The sequence below is a fragment of the Bos indicus x Bos taurus genome, chromosome 4 (assembly GCF_003369695.1).
Source record: "Bos indicus x Bos taurus breed Angus x Brahman F1 hybrid chromosome 4, Bos_hybrid_MaternalHap_v2.0, whole genome shotgun sequence".
NCBI classification, from domain to species: Eukaryota; Metazoa; Chordata; class Mammalia; order Artiodactyla; family Bovidae; genus Bos; species Bos indicus x Bos taurus.
In genome coordinates, this window is record NC_040079.1 from 9,409,248 (window position 1) to 9,430,977 (window position 21,730).

General features: G+C 39.8%; 1 protein-coding gene across 3 annotated transcripts in view; it reads right to left on the reverse strand.

The window, feature by feature from the left end:
* The window catches only part of CNTNAP2 (contactin associated protein like 2), a 2,326,438-nt gene that overhangs the window by 1,283,108 nt on the left and 1,021,600 nt on the right, over positions 1–21,730 (reverse strand). For all 3 annotated transcript variants that reach the window (XM_027538737.1, XM_027538738.1, XM_027538736.1), the window contains exon 9: positions 20,364–20,628. In XM_027538737.1, coding sequence (XP_027394538.1) covers positions 20,364–20,628 — 265 coding nt within the window. The remainder of the gene's footprint in view (positions 1–20,363; positions 20,629–21,730) is intronic.

The following is a 21,730-nucleotide window of genomic DNA, read 5'->3' on the forward strand; positions in this document are numbered from 1 at the left end:
CGTGTCTGGAAGCACGTTTACAATCTGCAGATAAGATTGAAGTCACATAGATGAGTAGCTTTTTATGGAAAACTGTGACTTTTCCCTTCTTTATAATTTCTCTTTTTTTTCTATGATTCTCACAAAGTGGTGTGTGAATTTTTTGTGAAGGTCAAAACCAGGGTAATAAAAGGATACCCAGGGATATAAAGGTGGCAAGGAGAAGGCTAGGCTCTCGGCTTGCTCTGGGGGAGGACCAGTGGCTCAGCTGGCACCATGCCCACCGTGAGACGAAGCTCACTTACGAGCCCATAACCTCAATGAAGAGCGCGCACAAGGAGGGCAAACTTCCACATTGACTCCTCAGAGAAGAGGATGTAATTCCTCTGTCAGCAGAAGCTGGATGATCATGGAAGAAAGTGCTTGCTCTTTTCCTTGCTAAATCCTCTTTTGACTTTCTCTTTTGCATACCTCTCTTTTGTTTCTCAGCTTATATTAGGTTTGCCGAAAAGTTTCCATAACATCTTACAGAAAAACGCAAATGACCTTTCCAGCCAACCCAGCACATCAAAGGAATACATTTTGAATACGATTATAGTTCTGGCTCATACTTCATTCTAAAATTCTCTTTCCCTTACCTTGGTTATAGTTAATTTTTTCTAGCACTTGAATCGAATATTGACAATCAATCATTTGACCATCTAGATAATCATCTGCTGCCTAATGCCTAATGACAAACTCACATAGACACACAGAATTCATGTTTGTGTCTATTACTGATAAAAACAGCAGGAGCAAGTTATAGTGAACAAGGCACAAGAGTGTAGACATATTTAGAAAAGGAGAGTTTAGAGTCTGTGTAAAAAAGAAACAGTAATAAAACATGGTTCAGAATAGTGCAGAAGAGTATTTACAAAAACAGTCTCATTTTATGAGTTCTGACCACAGTAGAGAGGAAGCAAAGTGTCTTTTCGTTGTGTTGAAGTGCAAAAATGCCACAAAGAAAGCAAATGTAAAAAAGGATGTGTCTAGGATTTTTCAAACTATATATAAATTGAGAAAGGGTAGTGGGGGAAGAAGGAAGAAGCTTATAGCAGTATAGCACAAAACAATAAAGACAAGGGAAACTGAACAGTCCTAAAGGAACCTGTGTGGATCACAACAAACTGTGGAAAATTCTTCAAGAGATGGGCAATACCAGACCGCCTGACGTGGCTCCTGAGAAATCTGTATGCAGGTCAAGAAGCACCAGTTAGAACTGGACGTGGAACAACAGACTGGTTCGATATCGGGAAAAGAGTACATCAAGGCTGTATATTGTCACCCCACTTATTTAACTTATATGCAGAGTACATCATGAGAAATGCTGGGCAGGATGAATCACAAGCTGGAATCAAGATTGCCTGGAGAAATATCAATAATCTCAGATATGCAGGTGACACCACCCTTATGGCAGAAAATGAAGAACTAAAGAGCCTCTTGATGAAATGAAAGAGGAGAGTGAAAAAGCTGGCTTGAAACTCAACAATCAGAAAATGAAGATCATGGCATCTGGTCCCATCACTTCATGCCAAATAGATTGGGAAACAATGGAAACAGTGAGAGACTTTATTTTCTTGGGCTCCAAAATCACTGTAGATGGCGACTGCAGCCATGAAATTAAAAGACACTTGTTCCTTGGCAGAAAAGTTATGACCAACCTAGACATCATATTAAAAAGCAGAGAAATTACTTTGCCAACAAAGATCCATCTAGTCAAAGGTATGGTTTTTCCAGTAGTCGTGTATGCATGTGAGAGTTGGACTATAAAGAAAGATGAGCACTGAAGAAATTATGCTTTTGAACTGTGGTATTGGAGAAGACTCTTGAGAGTCCCTTGGACTGCAAGGAGATCCAACCAGTCCATTCTAAAGGAGATCAGTCCTGGGTGTTCATTGGAAGGACTGATGTTGAACTGAAACTCCAATAACTTTGGCCACCTGATGCAAAGAGCTGACTCATTTGAAAAGACCCTGCTGCTGGGAAAGATTGAGGGCAGGAGGAGAAGGGGACGACAGAGGATGAGATGGTTGGATGGCATCACCGACTCTATGGACATGGGTTTGGTTGGGCTCCGGGAGTTGGTGATGGCCAGGGAGGCCTGGCGTGCTGCCGTTCATGTGGTCGCAAAGAGTCAGACACTACTGAGGGACTGAACTGAACTGAAAACAACCTCAGGAAACAGCTTGTGTGTGCTTAGTCATGTATAACTGTGACCTTAAGGACTTTGTAACCCACCAGGTTCTCTTTCCATGGAATTTTCCAGGCAAGAATACTGGAGTGCGTAGCTATTTTCTCCTCCAGGGGATCTTCCCCACCCAGGGACTGAACCCATGTCTCCTACACTGGGAGGCAGATTCTTTACCATTTAGCCACCTGGGAAAAGATTAGCTTAACTTATGTAGCAGAGAATACAACATAAGTCCACATGCAGAGAGGGGAGATGAGCCTGGACTCCCTTCCAGGCACTGGGCTTTGGGAGTGTCACAGAAGAGATTGCTCAGCTTGCGCACTATTGACATTTGGTGCCAAATACATATGTATTCGGCAAGGAGGAAGGTTTGTCCAGTATTTTGTGGGATATTTAGCAGCATCTTTATCTTCTGTCCTCTGGATGACACTAGTGCATGCACACACACATATATCCATCCCCCAATTTATCACAAGCAGAAATTTCTCCATGTATCATCAAACATCGCCTTGGGTCAAAATCATACCCAGTTCAAGACCAGTACTTTAGAGGTTCTGTTCCTTAAGATTTCTTCTCTTCACCTCTCCATATTAATATCTACAGTCTCATTAACAGGGAAAAAGGGAACCAGAAAAGCCAGGAACCCTTATTAATATTACTTTTTTTTTTGGTAAATATCCAAACATGTCAGAAGAGGTAATGGAAGAAAGCAAGCACTTTAGAAAATTTGAGGATGAGTTATAATTCTGACTTGTTTAATGTCATATCATCTTACTGATTAAACCTTTTCCCTTCTAAATCATTCAAACACGGCAAATGGAGGCATTATGGCACTCAATTCGAAACAGAATTATTGAATTTTAAGGTTTTTACTTCATTAAAAATTGATGCCTCACTCTCCCACACACCTACCACCTGCGTTCAGTACTGGGGATTCACTCGTTCACAGTAACAAAGCTCACATCCTATATTTTGTTTGCAGTAGTGATGCCCATTGGCTGTTCTATGTAACAATGTGTACTGTGCATGACAGAGCTGCTCCAGGCAGTCAAAAATACATGAAGATATCGAGCACCCTCTTTCTCTTTCAGCTTCCATTTCTTATGGAGCCTATCAAGGGTTTTATTTCCCTCATCAAGCTTTTTATGAACAAATCATTTGTTAGGCAGGCCTGTGGAGCTGATTATCCTGCATGAAACAGAATACACAGCTCTTTGGTCAGAGAAGGTTAGGTGCATGCCTGCCCATGCATCTACATGCATGATCCAGGTCTCACATTTTCCTCGACAGCATTGCATCATAAAGGATACAGGACAAGAGAAGTTGTTAGCTCTGTTCTTCCCATCCCAGTGAACAAAGCGTGCTGGAAGAACAGCAAGTATACACCATATGGTCCTCTGTGAACTTGGGAAACACAGGTGCTTGTTCTGGAACTGGGATGAAAGGATGAAGGATGGTGGAGGTATCATTTATTCTATGTTCACGTGTGGTGTCTCCTATGAATTCACTCTGAAGTTTAGGTTTTATCGTTAAGCTATCCTATAGAGAAAGAGTTAGCGACTGGAGTCAATAGAAGTCATCGATAGAAGACAACACAATTTGATCATCCAAGACACCATTTCCCTTGGCAAAGCAACTCAGACTAGCCTCCTACAACAAATGCAGGCTTTGCTTTAAGTGAGTATAGAACTGACTGGAGATCAGAGGTCTTAAGTAGAAGGTTGAAAAAACATTGGTTTCCTTATTTTCCTGTGGCATTATCATGTCAAAAGCATTCCCAAGACTGAAGAAGAGAATAAAGCTAAATTAATTTTAATCATGCACATTTCTATTCTTTTGTATTCTGTGTGAAAAAAAAAAACAAAGGGAATATGACTAATTTCAAGGTTTTACTTCATGTCATGCTCCTGAGGATACATTTTTCAACAAATGTAGATATGCTTTTATTTTGTTCACATAAGAGTTTACCTAGTACAGCTCTAGGCTTCAGTATCCTAAAAAACAACTCTGGCTGCTATAAAAGTATCACATCAAAATTCAGGTCTTGATCAATTTCACACATATTAGCCTCCTACAGTTAAGCAATTATTTCCTTGAGATACTTGCAACTCTCATTTCACAATGAATTTGGTTCATATAAATTGATGAAGACAACAGAATTATAAAGTCACATTTGTAACATCTTGGTATCAGTTCATTAAAAAAATCAATCAACTGGATATTTGGAAACATGCCACATATGAGTCATTGTGCTAGGCTCAGAGGTAGAGAGGCAGAATAAGAACAGGATTACTGTCCTCCAAAAGCTTTAGGAGATTAAACCTTTTCAACCAAGGCAGCCAACACATCTGAACTACATAACACACAATGTCAGACAATTGAAAACAATACAAGTGATTTGAAATTTTAGAAGGATTTGAGGTCACCAAGGGATGAATGTTCAGTCTTTTTGTGGAAAACTCATGGGCCTTAATCTTAAAAATTGAGGGCTTCATGGAAGAATTTCCAGTGGGAATATGACACAGCGGAAGCAGTTGCTTTGGAATTTTCATCAAGAGGGGATGTACAGAGTGGACTTGTTTAGAGGTTGGAGGCAGAGAGAACAAGGACACCAACCACTGTCCAAGTGGAGCTCCAACAAAGAAAGATGTAAATATTCATCAGCTATTCTCTGCCAAGTGTTGTGAATTCTAGGAGTCTAGAGATGAGTGAGACATCATGATGAGTGAGTACATTACAATGTAAGTTGGAGCAAGAAAAGTTATTGTTCAGGATATGAGATGCTCTGCATACTGGAGGATGGTAGATTACTCTCTGGGGTTTGAGAGAGGAAATGATACTAAGTTATTACTAAACATTACTAAAACTGAGTCTTCAAGGATAAGTAGGAGTTGGCTGGGACAGCATATAGAGAAAGGGATTTTTAGCAGATAGTGGAGAGAAGCCAGAGTTTATGGTGTAAAGCAGGAGAAATGAAGCCAAATGACTCCAGCTGGGCTCAGTTAGTACATACTCATAAAATTAGTATTCTTAGAAATGAGGACTTAAAGATAATGGAGAAGAAAATCAAAGTATTTTCCTTGCATTTTAGAAATATAAACGTGGATAATGCGAGAGAGAAATGAGAAACAGTAAAGGAGAGTATTTAACAGGCTCGTGGGAGAATCCCAATGAGACATGAGCAGGGTATCTTTGGTGTGAGGTGCTGCACTCAACAAATATATCAGCTGGGTCATATTCCACAATGCCTGGTCCTGGGTGAATGAAAGCCAGTCTGCTGGATTAATGTGAGAGGCTGCATGGTAGAATAACCAATAGTTCTGACTTCAGACTCATGGTCTGGACTCTTTTTCAAACTTTTCTTACTAGCTGTGACAGTCTAGGTGAGTTATTCCGTCTCTATGCCTGTTTCTTTACCTATACGAGGCAGATGACAATAGCCATTATATTGAGGAGCTGTCAAATTAAATCACTTAATAATTTGTGCACATTATCTTTGTTTAAACAGAGACTGAAACAGAGAGAGACCTCAATCAGTGCTAGCCACTGGGCAATCTGATTCCAGAGTTATATGCTTATAACTGCTGTATCAGAAAAACAGGACAGTGATAAAAAAGCAGCACTCATTCGGGCAAGTAAGATGGCTTCACGATCTTTTCAAGTGATGACTTTTTGAACTAGGATAAGGAAAGTAGTATTTGGTCACCCTGGCGGCTCAGATGGTAAAGAATCTGCCTGCAATACGGGAGACCCAGGTTCGATACCTGGGTCAGGAAGATCCCCTGGAAAAGGGAATGGCAACCCACTCCAGTATTCTTGCCTAGAGAATTCAATGGACAGAGGAGCCTGGAAGGGCCCATGGGATCACAGAGACAGACACAACAGAGAAACTAACTCTAAGGAAACGAACATATAAGGCACTTCCACAGAACTGGTGGCACTTGCTATACCATTATAGGTGCCAGGCAAGGATGGAAAACACAATTTGAATTCTCTCAAGGTTTTGAACTTGGATCCCAGAAGAATGATTTTACCATTGCTATAAATGAGAAAGAAGGATTCACAGTTGTATCTAATTCACAGGGTCACTGAAACCATACACATATTAATTCATTGTAAAGGATTTTGCACAGTGATGGGCCTGGTGTAAGCTCTCAGGAGTTATTAGTGATCATCGTAAGACTTCAATGCATCTCAGGACGAGATGAGAGACACATCTGAATGACTCTGGAGTCCTATTTCTTGCAAACTCTTAGCGCCATAGTAGAGAGCTGGACCAGCAGATCTGAGTCAGCACAGAGGAGAAGTGACTCGGCTTACAGCTGCTGAAAGCAGCCACTCGGCTCCAGCAGCCTCCCTTTTCTAACAAGGCAGTTTTGTTTTGTTTTCACTCCTTCTGCCATCATGACATAAAGCTTAAAAGTGCAGGCTCCACTCTACTGGAAACTTGGCTACGGTGTCAGCCAACCATCTATGCCCAGTCAAAGCTAAGGGCTTGGGGCACTGTATGTACTTTACTACTTCTCTGCTCAGAGTTCTCTCCATATCTCCCAATAAACTGTGTCATATCTACATGCCTAGAACAACAGGCATTTGATGACAGCGGGAGGCAGAGATTTGGCATAGGTCTGCGTGGATATTGAAAGGGGGATATCGGGTTGGGAGATGGTTGAAACTTAGGCCCACAGCGGTAGATACTATCCCTAGGCAATAGCGGGCTGTAGTCTAGACTCAAATCAGAAATGGTAGGGTTAACATAAAATAGCACAGAGAGCGTGTGGAGAAAAGGGAAGCCTCCTACGCCATTGGTGGGAATGTAAATTGGTGCAGCCACTCTGGAAAACAGTGTGGAGTTTCCTCAAAAAATTAAAAATACAGTTGCCATATGATCTCCAGGGCATCTCACTCCTGGGCATATATTCAGACAGAACTATAATTTAGAAAGATACATACACCACTATGTTCATACCAGCACCATTTACAATAGCCAAGACACGGAACAATGTAAGTGTCCACTGACAGATGAATAGACAATAAAGACGTGATATACTGTATCTATCCATCTACAGTGGAATATTACTCAGCCATAAAAAATAATGAGAGACCGCCATTTGTATCCACATGGATGGACCTAGAGATTATCACACTAAGAGACGCAAGTCAGAAAGAGAAAGACAAATAACAGATTGTATCACTCATATGTGGAATCTAAACTATAACACAAATGAACTTATTAAAAAACAGAAACAGCAACAGACTCAGAGACACAGAGAACAATCCTGCAGTGACCTGCAGGAAGGGGTATAGCAGAGGGAGGGAGTTGGACTTCAGGGTTACCAGATGCAAACTATAACATATACAGAATGATAAACTCATATACAGAATGATAAACAAGGCCCTACTGTATAGCACAGGAGTCCATATTCAAAATCCTGTAATAAACCATAATGGAAAATAATGTGTGTGTATATTTACACACACACATATAACTGAGTCACTTTGCTGTATACCAGAAACTAACACGGCATTGTAAGTCAACTATACTCCAATAAAACAACTTAAAAAACAAAAAAAGCAAGGGATTTGAATGAGAGACAGGAGGACTGCTGGGAAATCAGAGGTGAGCATACAGGATTCAGGCAGGACAGTGGCAGAATGGTGAAATGTCTAGGCGGAACAAGAGCCCTGCCTCTGGACAGAGGTTTAGCAGTAGAGATTTGATCTCTGAAATGATGCCAGAAAGAACAGAGGACCAGGAGAATGACTGGCAGGTTACCGGCATCTTTCAGAAAACATCAGATGCTAATAATTAGTGCTACAGCAGAGATCTAGGCAGAGCTTTACTTGTAAAATTTAGATCTTAAGGTGTGAGAAGAAAAAAGTGGTGGGAGAAGAAAGGACTCAGAAATAACTGCAAAAATTCAGTTATCAGAAGTAGGGTCTGTGCTTAAGTTACAAAGGGCGCCCCTGGTGGCTCAGCTGGTAAAGAATCTGCCTGCAATGGGGGAGACCTGGGTTCGATCTCTGGGTTTGGAAATGTATCAGAAGAGCAAAAGAGACACTGATGTATAGAACAGTCTTATGGACTCTGTGGGAGAGGGAGAGGGTGGGAAGATTTGGGAGAATGACATTGAAACATGTAAAATATCATGTAAGAAATGAGTTGCCAGTCCAGGTTCGATGCACGATACTGGATGCTTGGGGCTAGTGCACTGGGACGACCCAGAGGGATGGTATGGGGAGGGAGGAGGGAGGAGGGTTCAGGATGGGGAACACATGTATACCTGTGGTGGATTCATTTTGATATTTGACAAAACTAATACAATTATGTAAAGTTTAAAAAGAAAATAAATCATAAAATTGAATTATGATCAAAGACTAGTCCATAGACATGATTACTTTTTCATACAATGTTACTAAAGGTAAATACTTTCTAAGTAATATCCTGTGGCTCCCTGACAAGTTCTCTTGTTAAGAGCTTTTAGAAACAAAGGAAGGAGACAAAGAAATACTGAAGCAAACATCTCAGAGGGCATCCAAAGGAATCTTTTTTTTTTTTTTTAACATTTCGAAATTTGTTCTGGAGTATAGTTGCTCTACAATGTTGTGCTAGTTAGCAAAGTGGATCAGCCACACATACTCACATATTCCCCCTTTTGGATTTCATTCCTATTTCGGCCACCATAGGGCACTGAGTAGATTTCCTTGTGCTATATAATAGGTTCTCATTAGTTATTTATTATACATAGAAGTGTGTAGATGTCAATCCCTATCTCCCAATACATCCCACCACCCCTCCCCACTTGGTGTCCATAAGTTTGCTCTCTAAGCCTGTGTTTCTATTTCTGCTTTGTAAGTAAGACCATCTATACCATTGTATTTTCAGATTCTTCGTTTATCTGTTAATATACAATATATTTTTTTCTCTTTCTGATTTGCTTCACTCTGTATGAGAGTCTGTAGGTCCATCCACATCTCTGCAAATGACCCAGTTTTGTTCTTTAGGCTCCTCTGAAGTCAATTTCAGAGGTTGCCAGGTGGCTTTATGAAAATCAGCAGGGTTCCTCTCCCAAAGAGACTCATTTCCGAAACCAATTACAATAAAGTCATAAGTAAGCCAATGAGCCTAAATTCTTCACAGGTGGGATGGCTCGGATTGCTTAAATTCATCAAAGAAAAAGAAAGGTAGATGACAGTCAGATATACTATCTCCCAGTCTGAATTTGCTGCTTGAATGAATTACCCAGGGTAATGCTCATCATGAGATTAACCGGAGACGTGAGAGTTTGGGTGGAAGTTCCAATCCAGTGAGTCTGCTTTGCATTATTTTGGATTATGAAGGTAAATCTCTTGATTTTTTTCTATGCCAACACTATTTTTATCTTGTTAACTATTTCAAACAAAATTATGCACTCAAGGGTAAAAATATGTACAGCTGATGTGGTGGTTAATTTCATGTGTCCACTTGACTTGGCCATGGGGTGCCCAGATGTTTGGTTAAACATTATTCTTGGACTTCCATTGGGGTCCAGTAGTTAAGAGTCCACCTGCCAATGCTGGGGCCATGGGTTTATCTCTGGTCTGGGAAGATTCCACATGCCACAGAGCAACTAAGCTTGTGCACCCCAACTACTGAGCCTGTCCTCTTCCTTCTCTTCCACCATGACAGAAGCCACAATAAGGAGAAGCCCGCTCATCACAATAAAGAGTACCTCCTGCCTGCTGCAACTAGAGAAAGCACCTGTGCAGCAGCAAAGACCCAGCACAGCCAAACAAGCAAGAAAACTATTCTAGTGTGCTTGCGAAGGTGTTTCTGGGTGAACATAACACTTTAACCTGTAGACTTAGTATAATAACATGAACTGGTCTCCCTAACATGGGTGGGTCCCATCCAATAGGCTAAATGCCTGAATGTAACAAAAAGGCAAAGTTTTGAGTAAAGTTATGGGCTTCCCTGGTGGCTCAGCTGGTAAAGAATCTGCCCACAATGCGGGAGACCTGGGTTCGATCCCTGGGTTGGGAAGATCGCCTGGAGAAGTGAAAGGCTACCCCCTCTCCAGTATTCTGGCGTGGAGAATTCCATTACTTGTATAGTTCATGGGGTCGCAAAGAGTCGGACATGACTGAGGGACTTTCACTTCATGGGTAATTACCTCTTTCTGCCTGATGGTTTTCCAGCTGGGACACTGGGCTTTTCTGGCCTTCAGACTCAAACTCAAACACTGGCGCTCCTTGAGCCTGCTAATTTTTACACTGTTTTTTATACCATGAGGTCTCAGCCTCCAGAATTGTATAAGCCCGTCCTTCTAATAAATTTTTCCTCTCCCTATATACAGTCTACTGGTTATTGCTGGAGAACTCTGACTAATATGGTTGGCTTTCCTCTCTCTACTGCATAAATCTATACTGCTTAAATTTACCAATTACTCGTCTGTCAGAGAAGTTTCAGTCCTTAAAGTTACGTGAAACATAACGATGGAGAACCTCTCAGCAAAGCTACCCTGTTCTGTGTCCTCCACTCTCTTGCTTTGGAAACAAGCATATTCAGTGATTTATACATTAAATGTGGGGTTCCAGAGCTGTGTTCTTGCTGGTCTTGCACAATTCATTTTATTCTCATAGTTAGTTTATAGTAGCGATGACTTATTTTCTCTTTGATTAGCTTATTTGTGCAGTAAACTAAATAGTGAGAGGCAGGGAGACCTGGTGTGCTGCAGTCCATGGGGTTGCAAAGAGTCAGGCATGGCTTAGTGACGGAACAATAGCAACAACAGTAAATAAAGCTTTTAAAACATAGCCTGATCCCCAGTGGGGGCTTTTACCTCCATTTTATCCACCTAAGTTTGCTAAGTTTTACCCTCTCCTTGCAACTTTAAAAAATTATTAAACACACAGGCGCACAATCATGTTTTATTCATCTTCCCTGAAGAAGGCATAGGATATTTTAAAAGGCCCCCAAACCCTGTGGAAGCTAGAGTGGGTATGGTATCCTGCTGTGTGATTATAAATTAAAATGTCCCCTTTCCTTCCTGAAGAATAAGTCAATACCTAATATTACAAAACTTTCCTCCCAGCCTCTTTTTTCTTTCATGTTGGAATATAATGCTTCTATTGATGTGAAAATGCACCAGCATGCACTGAAATATAATTCAAGGTAGATTTGCACTCAGCTGGCATGATGATAGCACAGCCACTTTGGGAATTGAAATATAATAAAAAGTCAGTTAGGTGACACTACCTGGGAGCAACACACTGTTAACTCAAATGCTTTTTACTGGGTACCAGGTGATTCTCACAGCACGTCTACTTGTGAACTCGGGAGAATAAAATCAGCCATCTGTGTTGTAGGCATATCCAAGGTGAGCTATATTTATAGCTATAGATATGTATCTATTGCTCTATATCCATCTCACTTTTGCTTTTTGCTAAAAAGGGGAGATATGCTATCCTAGCACATATCTAAGCTCCTAATTAAAATGAGCACGATGCTTCACCCATCAACCTTCCTCAGGCTCCATCGTTCCCAAGAACTCAGAGCTGTATTTTGTCGTCAGCATCCTAAAATGATGAATTTCTGTTTTCCTCGAACATTTTATGTATCTAGATAACCATCCGAAAGTAGAAACTTCTTATTTTTTTAGATATTTTTTAGTAGAACTATACATATAGAAATTTTCACTCAGTTGCATCTAACTCTTTGCGACCCCATGGACTATAACGGACTAGGATCCTCTGTACATGGAATTCTCCAGGGGAGAATACCGGACTGCATATCCATTTCTTTCTCCAGGGGATGTTCCTGACCCTGGGATCGAACCCAGGTCTCCTGCACTGTAGGCAGATTCTTTACCATCTGAGCCATCAGGGAAGCCCCATTTGGAAATAAAGAGATTTGTAACTCCTGATTCACTATTAAGAGAGAAAAATAAAATCTGTTGTTTCCTGAGAGCCAGTAACAAACAAAATAAATAAATAAATAAATAAAAGGTCATCTGAAATCAAAAAAAATAAAAATAAAAAAAAAAGAAAAGAAAATGCCTTTATATATGAATTCACCTATCTCCCCCTCCCTTATTTATCCTAAAAAAAAAAAAAAGGTTTACAATTAGCTATGTATATTTTCAAATAAATCCTCATAGCTGCTAAGTCGCTTCAGTCGTGTCTGACTTTGTGCGACCCCAGAGACGGCAGCCCACCAGGCTCCCCCGTCCCTGGGATTCTCCAGGCAGGAACACTGGAGTGGGTTGCCATTTCCTTCTCCAATGCAGGAAAGTGAAAAGTGAAAGTGAAGTCGCTCAGTCGTGTCCGACTCTAGTGACCCCGTGGACTGCAGCCCACCAGGCTCCTCCGTCCACGGGATTTTCCAGGCAAGAGTATTGGACTGGGGTGCTATTGCCTTCTCCGAAATGCTCATAGACTCAACATAAAATGTTCCATTTTTTATGTGAATGCCATTTAGGAATTGAAGCTGAAGCCCATTGTTTAAGGACAGAGTTTTAAAAAATTGATTATATAAATGCTTCTATTTAAGTAGGGAAACTAGACCTTTTAAATCAATATAACGTACTCTATGTAATTTCCATTCATCATGTTGTTAAGCGGTATACTTTTTAGGAGTGCCATTTTACTCACAAGTATCATTGTATTACTATATACATTTTTTTTAATACTACTTGATGTTTGTTTTAGAAAATTGGATATTATGGAAAATATGTTAAGAAATTAGTAATGGACTGATAACCTACCAATTAGAGATAATTAGTATTATCCAGATTTATTTCATTCATATCTCTTTTCTAGTTATCTATACATTTATAAAAATAATAATATTGGGATTATATTCGACATAATTTTTGTAAACACTCTTATTCACTATGTTTTCCAATTGTTATAGGATTTTTGAGAAACATGATTTCTTATGACATAATAGTATTCCACATAAGGATGTGCTCTTTAAAATAACCTCTTCATTGAAAATATTTACTTGTTTTCAATTACTTTTATTAGATATATACTGTGATAATATATCAATGTACATCTTTACTGAAAGTCACTCAGTCATGTCCAACTCTTTGAGACCCCATGTGGAATTCTCCAGGCCAGAATACTGGAGTGGATAGCTGTTCCCTTCTTCAGGGGATATTCCCAACCCAGGGATCGAATCCAGGTCTTCCGCATTGCAGGCGGATTCTTAACCAGCTGAGCCATGAGGGAAGCCTGAATCATCATGACTCAAATTTAATTAAAGGATATGCCAAGACTTCTAATATATTCAGCTTCTAAAAAACTATGGCTTAAATTTGAATTAAGGAATATAATATATATTATCAAATAATTCTCTACTTTGCTATAAGACAATGTAAAACAAATCACTTGAAGTATGTGAAGTAATGCCTAAACATTACTTACTTTTTGAGTTATAGAAATTTATTTTAAGAAAACTATAAAATTATATGGAGTTTGAAATTACAGAGCTGAAAATCAATTCTCAATAACTTAAAACATAAAAATATTATAAACAACCATTTTTCCTTGAGGCTTCCCTCATGGCTCAGATGGTAAGAATCTGTGTGCAATGTGGGAGACCTGGGCCCTATCCCTGGGATAGAAAGATCCTTGGAGAATGGAATGACTGTCCACTGCAGTATTTTTGACTGGAGAATTCCTCAGAAAGAGGAGCCTAGGAGGCTAGTGTCCATGGGGTCTGAAAGAGTTGGACATGAATGAATAACACATTTTTTTTTTCTTATGTGAGGAAAAATAAATCTCATGATGCAAATTATTACTGAACTTAGAAATTGGTATATGGATCAATTCTTCCAAATATTAATATACTAACTACATTTTCAGATGTTTGTAAAATCAAGAGAAGAGATATTCTAATTGTAATAGACAGTGCCAGGAGCAGTCCTTGGGAAATGCATGTGCTGAGATTGAACTGGGAACTTGCCAGTATTGGCCAGCACATTTCCCAGCTATGCACAAAGCCAAGAAAATGTCTATTCCTTAGGCTATGGTCTGGATGTGTGTTGAAATTCGTGTGTTGAAATCCTAATGCCCATAATGACAGTATTAGTAGATGGGGCTTTGATAGGTGCTCAGGTCAGCAGGGAGGAGCCCTCAGGAATGGGATTAGAGTTCTCATAAAGAAGACAGCTCAGATCATCCCTTTTACCACTTGTTTGTTGTTGCTGTTGTTCAATTACTAAGTCATGTTCAACTCTTTGCGACCCTGTAGACTGTGGCACACCAGGCTTCCCTGTTCTTTACCATCTCTTAGAGTTTGTTCAAATTCATGTCCATCAAGTCAGTGATGCTATCCAAACATCTTATCTTCTACTGCTCTCTTCTCCTTTTGTCTTCAATCTTTCCCAACATCAGGCTCTTACATAATGAAACAGCTCCTTATATCAGATGGCCAAAGTATTGGAGCTTCAGTTTCAGCATCAGTCCTTCTGATGAATATTCAGGGTTAATTTCCTTTAGGATTGACTGGTTTGATCTCCTTGCTGTTCAAGGGGCTTTCAAGAGTCTTTCCTAGTACCACAATTCGAAAGCATCAATTCTTCAGCACTCAATGTAGGAGACATAAAGAGAGGTGGGTTTGATCCCTGGGTCAGGAAGAGCCTCTGGAGAAGGAAATGGCAACCCACTCCAGTATTCTTGCCTGGAGAATCTCTTGAAAAGAGGAGCCTGGTGGGTTACAGTGCATAGGGCTGCAAAGAGTCAGACACAACTGAAGCGACTTAGCATGCACACAACCTTCTTTATGGTCCAACTCCCTCATGAGAACATAGCAAGAAGTCTGCAGTCTGCAACCAGGAAGAAGACTCTCACCACAGCTCGACCAGACTGGCACCCTGATCTCAGGCTTCCAGCCCCCAGAACTATGAGAAATGTGTGTGTGTGTGTGTGTGTGTGTGTGTGTGTGTGTATAAAAATGACATAGTTAACAGATTTGGTTATGGCAGTTTGGGTGGACTACGATACTTTCCCTTACAGGACCCAAATGGCCAAATGGAAATTTATCAAAGGTTTGCAGAGGAAATTTTCCTGCAAAACAGAAATAAAGCAAGGCCCCAGGAAGTTTCCCTTTGGAGACAGGAATACAGAGCTGATGTTTAGCGGTGTGGATGTTAAGAAGCCATTCCATAATTGAAGCAATGTGGGGCTTTCCTGGTGGTTCAGATGGTAAAGAATCTGCCTGCAATTCAAGAGACCCAGGTTTGATCCCTGGGTCAGGAAGATCCCCTGGAGGAGGGCATGGCAACCCACTCCAGTACTCTTGCCTGGAGAATCACATGGACAGAGGAGTCTGGTGGGCTACAGTCCATAGCGTCACACATAGTCAGACAAGATTGAAGCGACTTAGCTCGCACTCACGCTTGCACTCTCTTCATAAACAAAACAATGAGGTTTGAACACTTCAACTTAGCAAACAGTTGATTTAGGAGGAGGGCATATTCTGAATGATTCTTCTAAAAGGTTTTGTTTTCATGGATAGAAATTGATTTTTTCTTCAATAGGTGAGAAAGGTCATTAACAGAAATCATGTTCCTTTCTCCATATAAATGCTAAACCACTTTCCATCACCTTATTAACAGGGCAGATGAAAACTTTACAGTGTATTCTAAGCATCTCTTTGTAATTAGGGCATAAAATTGATGCATTTTGCAATTAAAAACTTTATTTCAAATGGTATGCAGATTCTTTGTGTGTCTGTGTGTATGTGTGTGTTTTGTTTGGCTATGTATCAGACAGTAATACACAGGAATACTTTTTCTCTTACTACTGTTACAATATTATAATATTGTTTCTGGAAGATACATTTAGTTTTCCATTATGAATTGATGGCATAAATACTCTCAGGTAATTAGAACTTAAAAAAATCCCAACTCTTCAAATGAGAAGACCAGTCCATAGGTCAGTGTTTTTCTAATTATGGGTTGCAGCTTGTTTTTAGGTCACGAAATCACTTAGTGGATCATGGTAATTTTAATTGAAGAGCGACAGAAGAGAAAACAACAAAATTATGAGAGCACGTTAAAACATAAGGTAAATTATATTTAATGAAAACTTGGTTTCAGTAGGTATTGAGTATGATATAAAATGCTTTCTCATTGTTTTGGTCAAAATCATTTGAACCAGGAGGATGCTGTGCTAAATGAAACAAGTCAGAGAAAGATAGATACTATATGACCTAACTTACATGTAGAATCTTGAACTAGAAGCCATAGAATCAAAGAGTAGAATGATGGTGGTTTCCGGGGGCTTGCTGTATATTGGTCAGAGGGTACCAGTTTTCAGTAAGGAGACGAAAATGTCCAGGGGAATCTAATGTACTGCATGGTGATTTTAGCTAACAATACTGCGTATTGGAAATTTAAGTATACGTCATGACAAAAATAAACTCAAAATGGCTTAAAGTCTTAAATATGACATGATACCATAAATCTTCTAGAAGAGGACATAGGCAAAGCCTTCTCTGACATAAATTGCAGTAATATGTTCTTAGCTCAATCTCCCCAGGCAAAAGAAATAAAAGCAAAAATAAGCAAATGAGACCTAATTAAACTTACCCGTTTTTACACAGGAAAGGAAACCATAAATAAAATGAAAAGACAACCTACAAAATAGGAGAAAATAATGGCAAACAGCGTACTGACAAGGGCTTAATTTCCAAAATAAACAAATAGCTCATAGAACTCAATATCAAAACAACAACCCAATCAAAAAATGGACAGAAGACCTAAAGAGACATTTCTCCATAGACAGATGGCCAACGGGCACATGGAAAGATGCTTAACATCACCAATTATTAGAGAAATGCAAATCAAAACAACAATGAATTATCACCTCACACCAGTCAGAAAGGCCATCATCAAACCATCTGTGAATAATACATGCTGAAGAGGCATGGAGGAAAGGGACCCTCCTGCACAGTGGGTGGGACTGGGTACTGGTGCAGCTGCAATGGGAAGGTTCCTCAACAAACTAAAAATAGTTAGGACAGGCTCTAGACTAAAAATAGAACTACCATGTGATCCGGCAATCTCGCCTCTTGGCATTTATCTGGAAAAGGCAAAACCTCTAAATCCCAAAGACACATGCACCCCAGTGTTCACTGCAACACTATTTACAATAACCAAAACACAGAAGCAACCTAAATGTCCAGTGACAGATGAAGGGATAAAGAATCTGTGGTATATAGACAGAATTAAAGGTTACTTAGCCACAAAAAGGAATGAGATAATGCCGTCGGCAGCAACATGGATGGACCCAGAAATGATCATACTAAGTCAGGCAGAAAAAGAAACTACCATAGGACACCACTTACAGCTGAAATCTAAAAAAGATACAAACGAACATTTTACAGAAACATACTCACAGATACAGAAAACAAAATTATGGTTACCAAAGGGAAAAAAAGTGGGGGGATAAATTAATAGTACAGGATTAATAAACACACTGCTATACATAAAATAGCTAAGCAATAAAGATTAATTGTATAGCACAGGGAACTATATCCAATATCTTATAATAGCCTATATGGAAAATATTCTAAAAAAAGAAATACACACACATATATATATATAAACATATGACTCACTTTCTTATATACCTGAAGCCAGAAGCTAACACGATAATAAAAATCAACTATATTTCATATAAAGAATAGGGTAGATATAACACAGAACAATTATCCTTTGTTAAAAGCAAATATCAGTGTACTCTACGTATGGGAAAAATGGAAATCTTTGAAATGTCAATATTTCATTGGACTATATAGGAATGAGACTACAGAAAAATTCAAATATCAAATCCTGTTTTCCTTAATTTGCACAGATTCTAATATAAATTAACAAAAACATCTAAACTTTACTTTTATCCTATTTAAGAAAACTTATGAGGAAATGGTAACCCACTCCACTATTCTTGCCAAAAAATCCCATAGACAGAGGAGCCTGGCAGGCTACAGTCCGTGGGGTAACAAAGAGTTGGATATGACTGAGCAATTGAGCATACACACACATTAAGGTAAATTAGTTGCTGAATATTGTATTCCTTTGTTTATTATATTTTATTTTTATTTTATATTTTATATTTATTTTATTATATTATATCCTGGGGTCCTAAATTCGGAGAAGGCAATGGCACCCCACTCCAGTTCCCTTGCCTGGAAAATGCCATGGATGCAGGAGCCTGGTAGGTTGCAGTCCATGGGGTCGCTAAGAGTCGGACACAACTGAGTGACTTCACATTCACTCTTCACTTCCATGCACTGGAGGAGGAAATGGCAACCCACTCCAGTGTTCTTGCCTGGAGAATCCCAGGGACGGGGGAGCCTGGTGGGCTGCTGTCTATGGGGTCGCACAGAGTCGGACACGACTGAAGCAACTTAGCAGCAGCAGCAGCAGCAGCAGGGATCCTAAACTAGACATTAAATTAGCAAATGTTTATTGATTACTATGTTTAAGATCCTATTCTTTTAATTATAATGGTACTTGTTACATGGAAAACCACCAGGAGTTTGGGTTTTCTCAGCGATTTCCAGGAGGGCGGACTTCATCTTGTATTTTTATGTGTTTAGGCATTAGAAATGCCTGAACATCAAATTTAACAGGATCTAATGGGGAGTTTTTCAACGGTGGTAAATATTTGTATGTGTATTTGTTTTATGTGCTATTATGGTCTCTCCAGATAAATTCTATTTGCTCCAACTCTCTCCACATGAATTTATACTGAGATGCAGTGATAAAATATGGTAATCAATCATTTTCACTATGAGCTTTTGGAGAAAAAGCAAAACTAACAGTGCAAAAAATGAAAAAGTAAATATCTAGGTATTTTACAAGAGCTTTTGATTTCAATTATTCAGATACACCTGTGACATAATGCTTCCGTGTCTTCCTTGAGTCCTTGTCTGTAATAGACCACACAGCCAGCTCATACAAAAACACACAGCCTGTTGCATGAAAAGGCACATATCCTCAAGCAGGAGATATTCTGTGAACACTAGTTCATGGAGCCACAGTGCTGACTTCAGCAAACATTCCTGGAGCATCTCTTATGTTACAGGCATTGCTCTACGTGCAGGGGCATGGTCTCTGCCTTCAGGGAGCTGATAGTATACAGGAGAAATGAAATGGACCCAATCATAATAGTGTCACAAATGAACACAGAATATTTAGAAATCAGAGCTCACAGTCGCACAGTTGAGCCTTCTATTAGGAACTTTCTCTCACAGTATTTGGTACATCTGTACTACGGGCTCCGAAAATACTCTTTTTCCTCCCATCTTCCAATTCTAAGTAGTTCGTTACTTAGAATTGAAGTACTTACTTAAAACACTACTTTCAAGAAACATCTAGAGAAATTTGATGATTTGTGTTTTTTTACTATTTTTCAGTCCCATATCAGATATCATTTTCTTTGTTTATGATAGCTCGTTTGGCAATATCATCTTTCTTTGTACCATCATATTCAAGGACTATTCCAAGGTCGACCAGTTTATTCAAATAACAACAATATTACCTAAGTCTCCGTTTATTCTGCCACTATACTGCCAAGTTTAAAAATCACTCTACTTAGCCAGGCCAGTCTTCCTTCAGTTGATCCTTATCTCTTGTCATTCTTCTTTGTACTCATTTCCCCTTTTTTTTTCCCCTAATACTTTGCATACATTTAGAAGACCACTTTGAGCTTTTGATTCAAACAGTAGAACTTACCTTTAAAGTCATAATTTACATCAACGCAACCTTATTACTCGTAGTAAAAGGAATGTGAATGTCCATAAACTCAAAAGATATCAAGCACTCTTATGTTAATAAAACAATCATTCTTTGTTTTTGAACATATGATCTTAGAGGAATATCCATTGCTCAATGCAAGAGGGACTAGCATTTGTAAAAAGGAAAGGATTTCAGTCCTGTCAAGACAGTCCCAACCAACTTTCTTCCTCGCCTATCCTCATCCGCTCAGCGTTTCTAAGTTTCCCTCATTCAGTCTGCACTCAGGGAAGCCAAGGCAAGATCTCAGAGTCTGAATCCAAACATAATCACGAGAGTGTGCCAACAACAAAGTAAAAACATAACCCTAGCTGAGGAAATCACAACAGCAGTTTCAGGCACGAACGTCGAATAGATTCACTGACCTGACGAGATGTCTATCTGGTTCATCTTGGTCTGCGTGACGTTGATGTGAACACCGACTTTGCTCTCAGTGAGGTCAATTTCCACGTTGCCCAAGTTATCTGCAAAATGACTGAAAAGCAGGAGACCATTGGGGTTCCAAGTCCTGAACTGGAAGCTAACCGAAAACAGGTCCTGGTGAAGCCGTCCGGGCACCTCCAGATAACTGGTAGCGTTGAAAAAGACAGGTACTGTGTAAGGCTCCACACACGAGAAACTCAAATTTCCCTGCAAGACAGAAGGGCATGCTTTGAGGAAAATGTAGAATAAAACAAGCACCCAGGTAAGACAGCTGACCAAGTGAGAGGTATACACATTTCAAACCCGAGCTTGAGCTGTGTGCAATTCCCATGTGCAGTCATGTGACACAGATTCATGTGTCCTTGAAAGGACATGTCCTGGCATGTCCTTTCTGCTGTAGCTAACAGAGTTCAGCAGCTGGCTATCAGACTGAGGGATTCATGCAAGCACCTTGCATCATGAATTTGACAAACTGACAGCCTGGTGTGATGGGCTGGCTATGAAATGGATACATCCCTGTGTGGTGGGCTTGGGAGTGGACCACTGGACTTTCTGAAGAAAGCAAAGAGCTGCTTCCTCCTCCCCCACAACTGACAGTGTATCAGCTAGGGAGGAGATGCCTCTGTTTTCTTTTGGATGGCCTTGGTCAATTATTTATTAATATATAAATCTAGTCTCACTGGGAATGTTAGTTGCTGTTTATTAAACTAGGATGGGGCAAATATTCTTGAGTCTTAACCCCATACCTATTAACTAGTTAGTCAAAGCTATGGTTTTTGCGGTAGTCGTATGGATATGAGAGATAGACCATAAAGAAAGCTGAGTACCGAAGAATGGATGCTTTTGAACTGTAGTGATGGAGAAGATTCTTGAGAGTCCCTTGGACTGCAAGGAGATCCAACCAATCCATCCTAAATGAAATCACCCTGAATATTCATTAGAAGGACTGATGCTGAAGTTCCAATACTTTGGCCACCTAATGGGAAGAGCCAACTCATTACAAAAGACCCTGATGCTGGGAAAGATTGAGGGCAGGAGGAGAAGGGGACGACAGAGGATAAGATGGTTAGATGGCATCACTGACTCAATGGAGATGAGTTTGAGCAAGCTCTGGGAGATGGTGAAGGACAGGGAAGCCTGGCGTGCTGCAGTCTATGGGGTTGCAAAGAGTCAGACAAGACTGAGCAATGGAACAACAGATTATTTTGTTATTCAACTCAAACTCTCATTTACATTCCCATGAAATGTGCATATATCTTAATACATTAATGCTTTCAGAAACAGTGACATGAATGTACAAAAGGAAAAG